The sequence below is a fragment of the Eupeodes corollae genome, chromosome 2 (genome assembly GCF_945859685.1).
Source record: "Eupeodes corollae chromosome 2, idEupCoro1.1, whole genome shotgun sequence".
Classification (NCBI taxonomy): Eukaryota; Metazoa; Arthropoda; class Insecta; order Diptera; family Syrphidae; genus Eupeodes; species Eupeodes corollae.
Window position 1 is genome coordinate 27,432,256 of NC_079148.1, and position 16,611 is coordinate 27,448,866.

Below are 16,611 nucleotides of genomic sequence, written 5' to 3' on the forward strand. Positions count from 1 at the left end.
CGCAATTTAATCCCGATATCAATAAATTCACTCGCATCTATAGTTCTCCTTACCAAAACACTTTCACCCGAGTACGTGTCAGAGCTGACGGCACTTCGTTTTGAATGTGTTCGCCGCCGGAGATGAGGAATAAGCCGAGAAGTAAGGGATTCTCGGTCGTTGAGACGTTCGATTTTTGAAACATTATCCAGCAGGAGGCTTGTTTGATCCTGATGTGACGATGACGTCGACGAGGAAGTTATACTGGCTACATTAGCTTCGATCTCTGGTAGTTCACCATCCTCAAAAAAGTAGTCATACTGAAACAAATTAAAACAGATAAACGTCTTCGATTTCAAAAGCATTTCCATTCTTACCTGCGTCAGCAAAAGCTCAACGATTCTACACTGATGTTTCATATCCTTGACTGCGATTTCTAGTGTTTCATTGGGAGTTCGTATTATCGATGGGCCAAAGATAATGGCCAAATTCTTCGGCTCCATCAGATTTATGTGACAATTCTTACTTACACGACTTAAATGTCTAATCAAATGCTTCATTGTTTCATAGGAATTACGTGGCAGCGATCGTAACAAATCTTTCAACTCGCGCAATCGAAGTAAACCTATTTTTTTATCAGCTTCGATGAAGTGGTTGTAAAAATTACTTGGCAGCAATGCATCGGGCAGACTTCGAATGAACAATTTCAACAGACTCGATACAACATTCACATCTTCCCACCTAACGTCGGTGTTGCAACGATCCCATGAGAAATCAGTTTTATTCACTTGATCCTTAAGCTCGGAAATGGCAGCTTTGTTGCCTGGTATTCTGTAAATTCCGATTACGCTTAGACCCTTCGTCTCGACAATGTTTGTGCAGACATCTACGATAAGTGGGACGTATTCGTTGCTCTTAGACTAAAATTTATTTGCAAAACTGGATTACAAACAAAAAGAGTTTTAACAAAATATACCATTGGACACGTTCTTAGAGGCACTCCAATAGAACCAGTTGTTTTGGAACTCGACGACAGGGTTGATGGTGAAATATCAGCACTAGTGCCATGGTTCCGTCGAAAGAGTAAATCCTTCCAGTTTTTCGCCTTTGGCGAACCTAAATCCTTATCGGGAAGGTTCTTGTGTTGGGATTTTCTTGATTTCATTACGGGAGATATCGATTCAATTTCGATATCACCACCGCGAGAAGTTGAACTTTGAGGTGAATACTCTTGTTGTTGTTGTTGTGGTTGCGTTTGTTGTACGTTATCATCACAGTACGTTATTGTTGGCATTGATGTTGTAGCTGCAGTTTTTTGCGGCTCAGCTAATTGCTTTTCTTTGAGATCCTGACGAAATAAATAAACAATACAAATTTATTCTGAACTTTGAGTGTTTGTTGAATAAACAATTAAACTTACGGTATCGCTATTATTCAGATTACACTTTTCTTGGAGTAAATTGAAAATGCGTTTCATCTCCGTAGCACTTTTTGTTTTGAACACAATTTCTGTGTGTTCGGAATTATTTGCCGCTGTCGAAGAAGAAGAGGAGGATAGTTTTTCTTGGGATTCATCATATAGCAAATCGGTATTTCCTGATGCTGGTACCGATGCTGATGATGATGATGAAGAAGAAGTTGTTAGATTGTTTTGTACTCGAGGCTTAGATTGCAGGCGGAATACATATTTTTTCTTATCAGCCGATTCGTCGACGATGTTAAATTGTCTAACATCAAGTTCTATCACCTAAAATACAAATTAATTGTTGTTGTCATTATTCAAGCTAGAAATTCTATTTGCTAAGCGATAACTTACATTTGTTTCCGATTTAGAACTGCGACCTGAGTATATTTTTAGGATATCACCTTTGATTTCGATTTTAACCTGTCTCCAGGACCGGTATTCTGACATTCGCTGAGGGAAAAACAAAAATTACATATTGTGTTAAATGTTTATTTATTTTTAAGTCTTTTTGCTCGACACCAGGGTGTATGTCTATCTTTACATGGTTTACGATATTATAGCATTGTTTCAAGAAAAAAAATATTGTTAATGCTATAATTATTCGTTCTCGAAAATTACTTTATTTTATATAAAACCAAGAACTGAAAAAATGAAAATTCCTAGAGCTGAGTTTGAATTTTATAACTATGATACTTAGTTTAAAACTGTTTCCCTTTTATGACGAAAACCAAACTGGGGATAAAAATGCATCTTAATATGACAAGTTGAACTAGTTATTAGTTCGATTTAAACACTGAGTTTTACTGAAACTGCACTGAAGAAAGCTTAAGCAAAAATGCCTCAGGCAAATGAAATTACAAGACAAATAGGCAATGATAATTGTTAAATAAAAAACGAAAGTAAATTTAAAAAGTTCCCGGTCAGAAAGGAGCTGTCAACGTTTTTGACGAAAAAGGCACAATTGAATTGTTGGGTTTTCTAATTATTTCTTACCTTTCCATAGATGCACGACGATTTGACTTCCATTTCGGTTTCAAAAACTTCCACTTCAGTTGCCACATCTTTTGTTTCCAGTTTTCCATTTATTTCAGGAACATTCTCTATGTGAATGCTTCAAAAAGAAAAGATTATAAAATAAGCATAATATTTATCAATAGATACAAAATTTATAAAAAACATACCTATCGCGTATTTCACTATTTATCGATGTGCGTTTACTTTCGGCATCTGAAACTTCACTTGCTGTTGTTGTCGTCACATCTGTGTTGTATTCGTTTTCGTTTTTGGTGGCCCGCAAATATGATATCCTACGCATCGGTTTATTATCATCAACATTTATTGGCTTATATCGCCTTATTACCTCTGAAGAAGCTATAAATAAGAGATTTTTGGTTTTATTTAAATCAATCAATTAATCATTAAACTATTATTAATTTTATTACCTGGTATGCTTGGCATGTCGCCAGCTTCTGCTATATCAGTCAATGACTGCTTCGATTCTGTACGATGGTTAACTTCCACAATTTTCGAAGAAGAAGAGTATTCTAAGAAAAAAATGAAACGAGCGTTTAAATTAAAGTTAATAATAAGATAATTTATAAGAACGCACTATTTGGCACATGGTAATCATCCATTCCAGCAGATGCCACATTCGCCTTATAGACTTCCATTTTACTACTCTGCTGTCCATCTACCACACATTGTTGCACCGAATCGTAAAGGACCGGCTTATTTAGCACACTAATAGTACTACCGTCCAGGCATGTATTGATCGTCAATGGCTTGAATGGATCGAATCCTCCTTTCGCTCTTGTTGAAACCAACTTCCTTTCAAACCTTTAACGATAATTAAAATCACAATAAGAATAAAAGCACATTGATAGATTTTTTTAGTTTAAAATTACACTTGATTGGTCACACCCATTTCAGGTAGGGATTCCAGATATTCCAATTCTTTGTGGAACTTGTCTTTCATTGTACTACTACTGCTGCTTGCACCACTCATGCTCCCGCTGCTACCAGTACTGGACATATTTCGATAGCGCATTATCGTTGTTTTCATAATATCACCATGATTATTGCTGCTGGTCGTTCTCATGCTATCGGCCAAATTCGGTGGTAGATTTTTCGCATAGAAATTTTGCATATCACAACTGGCCGGCAGGAGATCTCTAGTTATTGGTTGTTTGGCAGATATTTTTGCCGCCACTTGACCGCGAGCTGACATCGTCATTGGCTGTTGGGAATGGAAAAAATTCGGCTGTGTATGCGGCAGGGGTGACTTGAGAAATTCTTCCTTCTGCTTGATACTTTCTCGCAGCCGGATCATTAGGTCATTGTCTGCAGCAGTTCTCGGTAATACTGATAGAATAGGTGGAGCTTTAGAGCTACAAGAAAAAAACAAAACAAATATTGTTAGTTTTTAATATGATAGGTATACACAATAAGACCTGCCTGCTGCAAGGCGAACAGCAAGGACTACAAAAGCAATCAAAGACCGCACTAAATGCAGTCATTTTAACCATCTTCCCTAAAGTTCCATTAGTTTTCTGTATCCCAAGACTATATATCTTCTAATGAGTGTGATCCCTCAAGGTGCGGTCTGTGACGAATAAGTTTCGACACTAACAACGACACCCGTTGCCGTTGTCACATAATGTGACTGGCCCCATCATCATCGTAGAGTCTCTGGACATAGCTTTTCGAGAGACACAAAAGATGATGACGACAACGAATATATTATTATTTGATGATTCGTTGAGCCGATATGATTGAATGTGGTGGAATCATTGTTTTGGTTTGTTTTACCAAAAACGGATCAATTTTGTGTACGCACAAATATTTTTAATTAATTTTGATTTGAATTGTCATATTAATAAAAATTCAAAAAAATATAAGAAGCAACATTGGATAGAGCAAATATTGCAAAACTGATTTATAAAAAATATGTTTTTGTCTAATTTTAATTTTATTCTATGGAATAGTTGGCTTACATCAGACGTGGATGGATTGGTTTGGCTTGGTTCGGGTTGAATATGATTACAGTGGAGTAGCAAAAAGCAATGTAATGCGTTCATCATTGTAGTTGAAATGGAATGCCATCATCGCACTTCCATTGTTGTATCAATCACACATAATATAATGCAATGACATGAATGTCTCAAAATCAAATAAAAAAAGAAGCGCAATCAAAACAGACACACACACGCATTGTGTGCGAAATAAATGTACTTTTATTTTTGTAAGTAATATTCTTATTATGGGAACAGTAGCGGTCAATAAATATTAGAAGACTATAAAAGATTACAATTTTTTCAAAAGATTTTGCGGACTAAAGGAAATATAGACATTTTGTAAACTTTAAGAATGGCTTTTTCTTAAACAAGGTTATACATAAGCTCATCTACTCTACTTGGATCGCATAAGTAGATAACATAAGTATTATAATTCTCTGAACTTGATTTTGTCTCTTCTTTTCTCTCCAAAAAGAATAGGATTGCAACTAAAAAAGCCCTAAAGAATTGAATTTAACAGTCAGTAAAATTAACAGTGGCCAAATTTTTGTTTGAAAAACAACCAATTCATTATCAGGGGTTAAATCGATAAAGACGATTTGGACTTAAGTTCACTAAATACATACATCAAAATAAGAATATGATTGTAACTTTCCTTATTTAACGGTTTTCATTCAATATGACTAAAGTTCCCAGAAATTTCAATAAATTTTGACCTGAAAAGCTTACGGCTTTAAGAAAGGAAAAGTAAGAATATAATAAAAAAAAGTCAATTGGGTTTGGTTGACATGAAAAGCTTAGAAAATAATAATAATAAAACGTCAATTTGGTCTTTGAATTTAATATTTTTTTTTGTTCTTGAAAGGAAAGTGCATAAGGACCGTCATGCCAATTTTTCTAAGATCTACCAAAAATACAAAGAGTGTCAGCTATAACGATGTGTTCAAAAATGATAATCAATAATATATTGAACATAGTTATAACTGCTTATGAGGAATTTGCTTGGCTTAACTTAAACTCTGACTACGGTTCGTCCAACATTCAATACAAATTCTAAATATTGGGAAAGACTCTAATCTAAGTGTTAAAGTTGAATCTGAAACGACCAACTTCACCTAGACTTATCCATATTATATTGAAAATTTGAATTGAAATATTTAACCAAGATACAATCAAGTCACAGCAGCAATTGAAGAAAACATATGTTTAACAACTATGCAATGCTGTGCTCATGATGACACACAAATTAAACAACAACAAAAAAGAAACTCTATTATTTACAAAATTCGATGTTGCCAACAAAATAATACCAAGCATAAAACATTATTCATTTATTTCAACCTCCACTGTTTTACACAGTCTGCTGAACGTCTTTTCATCGTTTCGAGCGTGACGCGCGATGCCCTTTTACAATTTAATGCGAAGGTATTCAAAGTGTTACATAAAGCACCACCAAATAAAATGTAGAAAAATAAAAACATATTACAATAGAGTTGGTATATTATTCGAGAGACCATGGCACACAAGAAAGTGAAATGAAATAAAAAAATAAATAAGTAAAATAAAAGAACTGCAAGAAAAGGGAAACAGACACTTGATTTGAAAGGTTGACTGACTGAATGATGAGTATAGGGCTTATGTTCAAAGTGCTTATTTAAGTTTTATCAACTTCTTGACTATGAGATATGACGGCATAGGTATAAAAAGAAGGTAAAAATAAATTACTTTAAGCACCTTAACCTTCAAAATCGTATTGAGTCTTACCGTGGTGTATCTTCTGAGTATCTCTTCATTTAATCCAACTTTTTTTTCGCGACTTTTTGAAGAAATTATTGGAAAACAGTTTTCAAAACAGCCGACTCCTGTCGACAGCGAGTTTCTTATCAAAATTGATACCGAAAGTGCTTTTCAAAGTTTGCTACTTCACACACAACAACACGACACGAAGAGCGCTTAGTCGAAATAAGATGTAAATTTAGATATTCACAAGCGAAGATTAAACGAAATAAATACGATTGTTAAACACTAATTAAAATAGAGATACCCTCACGTGTAATACATGTACTATGTACGTAAATCAGTTTAGGGGTGGGGTTGTCAGTGCAAGTAACTATCGCGAGGGTAGTTAATATTTTTATTTGTAGTTTGTTTAAAAAAAAACAAAAACTAAATAGTAAATTAGAAATAAAATGACAAACTAAACAAACTATAACAACACTATTAACACTATATCCAAATTAATTATAAAAAGGCATATAGAGAGAGAGGAGCCCACTTCCTTCTTCGTTCGTTCGCTGTCGTCGCGTCGAGCAATAATTCGTGTGTTATCAATCGAAGAGGAGTACACCGTTATTGTTAACAACATCGTCTTCATAGTTGTTGCTTTTTTGCGGATTTTCAACCTCGTTGCTGTACCGCACCGCACTGTGCCGTTCCTCGGTTCGTTGCTTTTACAGTCACTAGAATACAAAATTTTATCATCCAAAGAAGACGACGACGACACACAGAAACAGAAACAGAAATGTCGTCAAACTAAGAGAAGAGCAGAAGCTTCTTTATTGTTGCCTTTTTAACTATATAGAGGTACTACTATCATTGTGATAATCGTCGTCGTCATCTACATACATCATCATCATCATCATCATCATCATCCTATCAATCAAAAAAATTGAAATTAATAATTGAGGTGGAGAAGGTACCAAAGAGCGAAGTAATGCATTGCAATGCGAAGTAGTCTCTTTCAGACTTTACGTATTTTTACGTGTTATGTCCGAATAGCCAGCCAGGCCAGTTGAGCCAGTCAGTCAGGCAGCCAGCAGCCATCAGCGGCAGCAGCTTCATATTCGCGGTTTTAGTTTTGTATTTATATAGCTATATACTTATTTATTTTTTCTGTTGATGTTGTTGTTTTGTGTAGCAATAAAGATGTTTCATTGCCTAAGCTGCACTGTTGTTGTTGTTAAATGTTTTGTATTTAATAGGAATGCGGTGATGGCGGTGTGCGAGCGGATTCACTGTCCAAGCAAGCACCCACATCCATCGAACATTTAGTTGCATTATAAACATGGAGCGCACAAAAACCTACCCAATAATGTATGAATGGTACCACATACTGTGACATTTAAATAAAAATAGTAAGTAATGTTTTTTTTTGTTTTCAAGTACTCTCTTTAATTTTCGCTAGCAATCTAAGATTCTACTTGTATCTAATCCCGAGACCGAGAGTCATAATTCCCTGATATATATGTACATCAATAACAACTGCAAGCTTAATGAAGAATTTTAATAAATAGAGAAATTGCAATGCATATATGGATTTAACTTGACAGATTCCGTAAACCAAAATGCACAGACACACAAAGTAAGTTAGTAAATTAAGTATGAAAAATTTGTGGTTTATTATAGAAATAAACAAACAAAAATTAGGAAAGTGATCCGCGCACGGGTCTTTTGTCACGTTAATAATATTAAATTTTATTCTTTAGAAAAATAAATACATTATACGGGCAGAGATCAAATGATATTTGGGTTAAGAGAAGATGAATCATTGGAAGAGATTATTATGAATAATTCAAAGTTTTATATCGTCACCTGCTTGCAAAAAGAGTTATATAACTCCAATTTTGAAATATCGACGCCAGTTACATTTTTAAGTGCATATTTGAAGCTTGCACAGAACAAATCAAATTTTTAATAATATTGTTGAATCATAGGTTTCTTAACTACGCTGTATGAGAAGAATAGATGTATTGAATCACGTTCAACAGCTGTTAAAAAATAAACATTCAAAATTCATAAACTCAATAAAAGAATTTGACTTTTTTTTTCTTAAAAATTGCTCCAGGAAATTACATTTATTAGGTTTTGATTTATAGAAAGACAAAAAGAAAACTAAACAAAAGATTAACAATAATGTTATTGTTTTTCTGGACTTTAGTGCAATAAACCATATTTTGCAGCTTTATATAAATCATAATCTTATAGTTATTTTATTACAAAATGTGTACTACAATTTGATAAGGGAACAGCAGATGTAAACCAAAGGCAACGGAACTTATAACTTGTGACTGTTGTTTTACAATTTTAGAATTCATTTTTTTAAACAGAATTGGGTATAACAAGCTTATTATACAAAAAATTAATAAGGTGGCGCAACTGCTGGTAGAGAACTAGGGCCTAGTGATTTACAACTCTCAACCATTCCTGTGTGCGAGTAATATAAGAGATGGATGGACCAATAGTTTATATGCCTAATCCAAGCGGCCAAGAATTACTCTTGGAGGATTTGTCAATTACTCGCAAGAGGCAGTACCCTTGAAACAATAACTTTAGGTGGCACAGGCAAGTATTGAACTCATGACGTTTGGCTTGACTGACATATGCACTAACCATCACGCTAGCGGTACTACATAACAAGCTTATTATTAATAAAATGTCTGAAAATTAATCTAACTCAAACTTTTTTTCTAAGATTTTTTTTTGTTTCTTGGGCTTTGATGATCAATCAGTTGGATGCGATTAATAATAAAATAAAACTAATCTTGGTTTTACCCTATGTTTCGCCAGTTGTTTTCCTGCTTCTTCAGGGGATTTATTTAGTATTTTATATTAAAAAAAAATCATTATTAAAAGTTGCACAAGAAGTGCGAAAAGTTTAACTATGGACAACACTAGTATCGCCGTATTTAACACCTAGTTTATGGCAACACTATACATATATATTTCTATATTCGAATCAAAATTAATAAAATAACTTTACAAGCATTAGAGTTTTGCAGGAAAGATACTCTTCATATACAAAATCTTGTAATATTGTAATATAACATTCTCAGTTTATTGTTTAAAGTTCATCAATATTTTTTTATAATCTATATAAAAAATGTGTATTTTCTTTTATATAATTTATGCGTTTTTCTGTCACATTTTATAATATTTACATATGCAGATTATTTATGTTTAATACAACATAAAACATACTGAAATATAAACACTTTAGTTTATTTTTATTAAAAAAAAACAGTGGTGCACTTGGGCGTATGTTTACTTTTTTTAGTCTTTTGAAATTTTCATTAATTTCAATTTACCTACATTAAGTTGGATGTGTCGTTAGCAGGATTAAAATTGATTGTAAAAAAACATCATTTTTCCAAATAAATTAAGTAAGATTTGGTATTGTTTTCATATTAACGCAATATTTAATTTTTTCATTATGTGACAAACATTTTAATATTGAGTGCCAATGTTTCTGTTTTCTAAACATTTAAATTTAGGGTAGTGTTTATTCTTCTAAAAATTCTACGTTACTAAAAAAGTGTAGTGCATTTAAGAGATTTCAGAAATAAAAGTTTATTCTAAACGCTTGGTACAAATTTAAATGTTGTATTCTTTACTTAATGAGTACGCAGAACCTTGTTATAACCAGTGAAATAAATTATTGCGCAATAGAATGTTAAAATACTATATTTTTGTAAAGTATAACAACACAAAAATGTGGCAATATTAATTTCTGATCGGTACACTCTGGCGTATACATACATTTTTTATTTTATTACAAAATTACCTAATGTCAAAATGCGGAACAAAGCCTATTCTATAAGTCGAAATGAATAAAATAAAACAAATTTGTAATACGAAAGCTTATAGAAACTAGCACTCTTGAACCAACCAAAGATTGTGTAAAGTTAAAACACGATGGCTCATAAGAACTGGTAAATTCAAGGAATCTTATAAAATCAATTTGATGACTTAAAATAATTACTATTTAACCAACTATTTAACAAAATAAGTGAAATCTACTTAAAAAGCTTAAATCCTGTATTATTATGAGATCCTTAAGATTTAAGTCTTTGGAGTCTTTGTCTGGTTAGGTTTGTGAGCTTTAAATTACGTTAAAGTCGATGTTCATTGATTAAAAACTGAGCCTGATAATTGTTAAAATAAAAATTAATCGAATAAGTGACTGTATTGGACACAAAAATAATATTTTTAAATGTGAACTACCTTATAACTATAAAATTAAGTCAAATAATTACTTTCCTTTCCTAGTGATAACAAAGAAAATTATTCGCCCTACAAAAAAAAAAAACTTACCGTGTAAAGGCATTGTCCCCATGCATAAGCAAAGGACTATAACGACCTCCTAAATCGTGATAGTCTTCACTACTCAATATTGATTTTGTATTTTGCTTGGAACGGCTAGAACCAACGGGATATGAGATCATCTGTTGATGAATGGATTTATGTGATGTTGCAGAACATGCAGAAGCAACACCACTACCAGGCAAAGCAATAGCAGCAGATTTCGCCAAACGATTTGACTCCGGTGTGTGTGCTATTGTATAGTGCTGTTGAAGGAAAAATATATATATTAATAAATGTATCCTTATAAAGAAAATAAAAACACCAAAATAATGGTAAGCTTAACACGCTTAAGATGCTTAATTGCACCTTAGCTTGCCATTATTAAGTTAGTTAAAATTACCATTTGTAAAACATCACATTCCTTCGGAACAACATGTAATGTTAATACCGATGGTGTTTGTTTTATCATAGAAACAATTAAACTGTACGAGATCCCAGCTATCGGAATGTTATTCACCATAAGGACACGATCCCCGGTTTGTAAGCCTGCAAAACATGCTGGTCCGCTTGTCTGGACTTCTTTAATAAATATTGTTTCCATTGCTTTTCTTTGGTATGAATTGGATGTTTCCTAAAATTGATACAAAAGAAAATGTTTGATTAAGAAAAGAAACCAAAATATAATATTTCATATTTTATAACTTACCGGCCAAGAGGGATCATCTTCTGGTGGATAAGCTATGAAGTGACGTAACGTAAAACCAAATCCCTGATTTGGTCTACGCCTTATCACAACGACTTTAGGTTGGATTGTATTTGAGTTTTGCAGCATTTTGTAAGTAATTGCGTTTTCCGTTGTATCGTTTGTTGTCTGCTTATTGCGAATTAGGTTTATAAATTATTAAGTTTCCCTCTATTTATGCATTTTTATCACATTGAATAATGTTGGCCTTCATTGCTAAAAGGGAATACAAAAAAAAAAATAGATATTATTTATTTATTACTATTTGTGTCAAATTAAAATTCATTATAATAATTTGAAAAACGTTATGGGATAGTAAAATATCACAATGCTGGTATTCGATAGAACTTGAAGAAATAATTTAGGTTCTCAATGGTAAAGTTAATTAAGTCTGTAAAAAAATCAAAACAGAGGCGCTTTAAAGTGGATGTAAAAGTGGATTAAATTGCCTATGATGATTGCCAAAGACATCTATAACTAGTACCTAATGAAAACATGATAAGAGATAGAAGAAGACAAAACTAGAACTTTGTTCAAAGTTTTCAAAATTGGTCAAAAATAGTAATGATTAGCATCGGACACATTTCTACAAAAAGGTTAAAAAATATACAACCCTCTAGTGTATTAAAAACGTTGACATAGTTGAATTCTTGTTCCAATTGAAATACCTTTTAATAACGCTTTCTTTGATCTCTTCCTACTTGGATATTATTTAAAGTAACCTGTATAATTAAAAAAGAAGCTCAATGTCAAGTATTTTGAGACAAGAATCAGCTACAGCTTATAAAAAATTGCAAGAGCAACAAAAAAATCTTTTATATTTTTTGCGCTGAATCAAGAAAGTAATTTTACGTTAAAAGATTTGCTACTGTAAGACACAAAAATAGCTGCTTTATAAAAAAGATACAATCTTAGTGTGAAGTATCGTGTCGAGGGTAATCATAAATAATAATAAGAATTGTTTAGATTAGGTCATCTTTTTACACTCGGTAGCGCAATTTATGACTCAGGATTCATTTTTTATACAAAATAAAAATTAAATTAATAATACTACATTTTTTTAAAATAATTTATTGTTACTACAAAATCGTGCTTTTAAAATAGTAGAACAAAAACATATTTATACTCTTGGTGTACATTTACAATTGATATCAACTATGTAGTTCAATTGTTATTTGAATCTGCAGTTAGCATAAAAGAAAAACAAATTATGTATATTATTGAGTTCTACTTCTCCATTGGTGTTGGGTAACATTAGAAGAATATTTTTGTTTCTTTAATAATAGTAATACAATAAGAACCGGAACTTAATTGACTAAAATATTGCTGGGTTGTGCTTGCAATGCAAGGTCGACATTAAACAAAAATAAATACCTTGCACAAGATACGAAGCTTTTTCAATTCTGGTTTGGATATCTTAATCATTTATTTTCTTAGATTTTAGCAAAAAGATTAGAAATGATCTTAGTATTTGATATACAAATAAATAAATAGTAATAAAACTGAATATTTGTTTAGAAATAAATATGACAACAGAGATATTGCATTGTTTTGTCAATGCGGTATCTAACAATATTAAGCACTTCATGAGAATTGTTAGGAAACGCGATGATTTTAAAGACGTGATATAATTTCCAACGATAAGCTGAATCTAATCTGAGATTTACATATTTCACTAAAATAGTTTAGATTTTGTTGAACTACGAGTATGTCTTATGTACATGCAAACGCTTATAGGTTTGATATTTGCGTCTTTTTAGCAATATTTAGGAATAATTCCTCAAAATAATCGATAACATAAAAAAGTTACAAGGCTGAGATGACCGAAATACGAGAAGAGTAACGATAGCTATGCATGTACGTACAGCAAATGTTTGGGAATCCCCGATAGTGTAAGAATTGAAAAATGGAAAATTGACTGAAAACAGTTCCCGGGTTGCGATATTTAATCTCTAGGCTCCTAAGAAAGTAATTAAAATGCAAAACATTTTCGAGATTTATGTATGTATATTCAATCTTAATCGTTCAGATCAATTTAAATTTTGTTTCATATGGAAAAAGAATCAATTTTCTGCTTGTATCTGTCAAAAGACAATATTGTCTTATGCGCAATAAGATCAGATTTTTATGTTAATCGAATCTATTGTATAGATCCACATTTTTAGTAGATCTATCCCAATAAATCAGAAAAATTTAATCCATCAGTTTTGATGAAAAACGAGCTTAAATAGAATCGAGAAAATTCGGGAAGAAAAAAATGCTTTAAATGCTTTGATATTCAGAAATATAATAAAAATTAATTACAAACAAACAGATGAATTTCGAGATGCTATTATATTTTCAATCCACAAAAAAGGATCGTTGTTTCATGCAGGTACCTAAAGAGGGATTTCTTTCTTAAATGCATCTTACAAGATATTTACAACGATGATGCATAAGCGTCTTGTTAGTTGGATTGATACCGGAAACTTGCTGAGGGAGTTTTAGGTTGGATTTGGACCAGGATATTCAGCAATAGATAATGTTTTTATATTCAGGGAACTTGGCAGGGTACCCGTAACATGATGTTAGTGCGTTGGACTGCCATGCAAGGGGTTCTGGGTTCAATCCCTGACTGTGCCACCTTAATTTAAGAAAAAAAATTTCGCGGGTACTGCCTCTTGCGAGGAATTGACAAATCCTTCAAGAGCAATTCTTGTCATGAAAAAGTGCTTTCTCAAACTAGCCGTTCGGATTCGGCCTAAAATTGTAGGTCCCTTCCACTCCTGACAACAGTACTCGCGCACAGGAATGGTTGAGATTTGTAAGTCACTAGGCCCTGGTTCACAACGGACTGTTGCGCCCCCCATTTGATTTTTTTTTTTGAGCTTGGCAGGGAATTTCTTGAAACAAAGGAAAAAACTGTATGTAATTTTTATCGATTTTAAAGCAGCTTTTGATACAATCAAAAGAGGTGCACTATTCTATAAGCTGTATAGTCTTAGGATTTCATTGAATTTTGGTCGCGTTCTTGAGCACCTACATATATAGCGGAACAAAGGCGGCTGTATAGACACGTTAAGAACTCTCAGACTAGAGCGAGACAAGGTTGTACATTAAGCCCTACCGTGTTTGCATTATTCATATATGACCTTTTAGACTACCTGCAGGGTGGAGTGGATTTCGCAGGGATGCGAATTAAGCCACTTCTATTCGCAGATGATATAGTCACGTTTGCGCAATCACCGGAAACTCTGCAGCTCATGGTTAACAGGGTTTACCAGTATTGTAAATCCAAGGTTATAGTTGTTAAAAGTGGTGATGGACGTAATGCATTAAATGCAAAAAAAGAGCTTTAATCGCGAAAATATTGAAAGTGTGCGAGAATACAAATACCTTGGCATTTCTGTTACAAATAATTTTATTATGGATAAACACTTAAAGGAGAAATTGGTTAAGGCCAAAACTGCTATTAATATGACCTGGAAACAATGCTTCATGAATAAGTGTATAGCACATAGAAGCAAGTTTAAAGTATTTGAATCAGTAGCTGAGAGCACTTTTATATGGATCGCAGGTATGGGGATGTAAAAGTACGATTCGGTTGAAAAAGTTCTAACGCACTTTATAAAAAGAATATTTCATTTGCCGAAAAATACTCCCAACTATGTAATAATGCTGGAAACGGGTCTCTCTCCTTTGTTTATAAAAACATTGAAGTTGCAAGCGGACTTCTTGCATAACGTTTTTAAAATCAATGATTCACGGGTCGTAAAAAAAGTGGCCATAAAAGCCATACAAGATGAAAGTAGTTGGCATCGAGAGTGGCAAGATCTTGCTGAGGAATGTCAAATTAATACCCACCGGGGATTAAACAAGCGCTAAAAACAACTTGTATGAAGTCATTTTAAAGTTTGATGAAAAATGTATAGCTGAATATATTGCTAATGCGTCTAATTTCCTGTACAGGACAACTCACAGCAGATTAAATCATAAACTTGCAGAGAACAACTATTTTAAGGATTCCAATAATGTCCGTGTGATTTCTATGATGGTCAGACTACGTAGTGATCTAATAGATTTAAATTTCATTCCACACAGACCTGACTTACCCCTAGAGTGTAATATGTGCATCCTATCAGAAAGAGAGGATATTTTCTACTTCTTGGGAAAATGCCCCATTCTCAGAGAAATCAGAAGGAATGTATTTAGAAAAGACTTTCTATCGGAAGATCAAGTGATAAGTTTATTGAACGAAATGGATGTTGGCAATCTTTACAAATTTTGCAAAACTGCGCTTAGATATAGAAGTGCTATAATGAACGAACATTTTTGATTGTGTTTTATTCACTGTTAATTATTTGTAATCTAATATGAACTGTCTTTAGTTAAACAATATTATAAATACCTTTTTTAATATTTTAAAAGTACATAATTATATTGAGGGCTTTCTACATTCATTGTGTTTTGTTGTCAATCTGGCAGACGGCAATTGCCATGCTATAATGATTTTTGTAAACATTTTTTTTGGTGTGTAATGTAAATTTTACTTTAATTCAATAAAATCTTTATCTATCTATCTATCTAAATTACAAACAACTGGGAAAAAGTGATTATTCTAAAACAGTGTTTGGGCTAAAATTATAAGCAAATATTCATTCTTTAAGTATAACTAGTTTCAAAACGAGAAAGGGAAATCAATGTTTAAAATCAAAATATGAATTTAATTATCGAAGATAAAACAATTAATATCTAACATTGTTGTTCTAAATTTTATGAAAAAAGTATGACAAGGTTTGTGACACCCAAAATTCTAGAAAAATTGTACAAGTATTTAATCAAACATAAAAATACAATAAAAATAAAACACGATTTTGTTATTGTTTTATCAAATTTTGAAGGATGGTAAAGAACAAAAAAATCAACAACCTACTTTTATTAGTCAGATAACAATAATTTATGTTATTTATTTATCTAGTATTTTCATTGTTCAAGTAAAATGTGAAAACATGATTAAATAATTAACTTCACAAATAAATTAAATAAGTACAAATGTTTAAAATCTAAGGACAACAACTTATTCTTTTTTAAAAAAAGTATATTGCATTAAAAATTCTTTAAAATTCAATAATATTATGATTATGTATAGTTTTTAAATCAATTTCTGTTAACATTTAGAAACGATACGATATGTGAAGAAGGGAATGCAGAAGTTTCTATAGTGAATAATAAAAAAATAAACTCTATACGTACATCTACCAGGGCCAAATCCATTATAAAATTCATGAATAATTTGTAAATTGTAACTACTCTCGAATAGTAGAGGGAAAAATATAGAAAGAGAAGCTTTA

General features: G+C 32.3%; 1 protein-coding gene and 1 long non-coding RNA gene across 9 annotated transcripts in view; one reads left to right on the forward strand and one right to left on the reverse strand.

Annotated features, from left to right (window-relative positions):
- The window catches only part of LOC129948586 (rho GTPase-activating protein 21), a 48,706-nt gene that overhangs the window by 1,788 nt on the left and 30,307 nt on the right, over positions 1 to 16,611 (reverse strand). For 5 of the 6 annotated variants that reach the window (XM_056059699.1, XM_056059702.1, XM_056059701.1 and 2 more), the window contains 13 exons: positions 11,246 to 11,497; positions 10,940 to 11,170; positions 10,549 to 10,802; positions 3,349 to 3,831; positions 3,054 to 3,280; positions 2,887 to 2,988; positions 2,626 to 2,815; positions 2,438 to 2,555; positions 1,796 to 1,894; positions 1,400 to 1,726; positions 956 to 1,327; positions 357 to 899; positions 54 to 299 (listed from right to left, as the gene is read on the reverse strand). In XM_056059699.1, coding sequence (XP_055915674.1) covers positions 54 to 299; positions 357 to 899; positions 956 to 1,327; positions 1,400 to 1,726; positions 1,796 to 1,894; positions 2,438 to 2,555; positions 2,626 to 2,815; positions 2,887 to 2,988; positions 3,054 to 3,280; positions 3,349 to 3,831; positions 10,549 to 10,802; positions 10,940 to 11,170; positions 11,246 to 11,371 — 3,318 coding nt within the window. In that variant the 5' untranslated portion in view covers positions 11,372 to 11,497. Of the gene's footprint in view, positions 1 to 53; positions 300 to 356; positions 900 to 955; positions 1,328 to 1,399; positions 1,727 to 1,795; positions 1,895 to 2,437; positions 2,556 to 2,625; positions 2,816 to 2,886; positions 2,989 to 3,053; positions 3,281 to 3,348; positions 3,832 to 6,222; positions 6,403 to 10,548; positions 10,803 to 10,939; positions 11,171 to 11,245; positions 11,498 to 16,611 lie in introns of those variants that run through there. The other variant, XM_056059703.1, reaches the window with a different exon arrangement.
- The window catches only part of LOC129948588 (uncharacterized), a 39,290-nt gene continuing 29,357 nt past the window's right edge, over positions 6,679 to 16,611 (forward strand). Inside the window, exons 1-3 of one of the 3 annotated variants that reach the window (XR_008781898.1) lie at positions 6,692 to 7,551; positions 7,621 to 7,819; positions 7,944 to 8,185. This is a non-coding gene — a long non-coding RNA (uncharacterized LOC129948588). Of the gene's footprint in view, positions 7,552 to 7,620; positions 7,820 to 7,943; positions 8,186 to 16,611 lie in introns of those variants that run through there. The other 2 variants (XR_008781900.1, XR_008781899.1) reach the window with 2 other exon arrangements.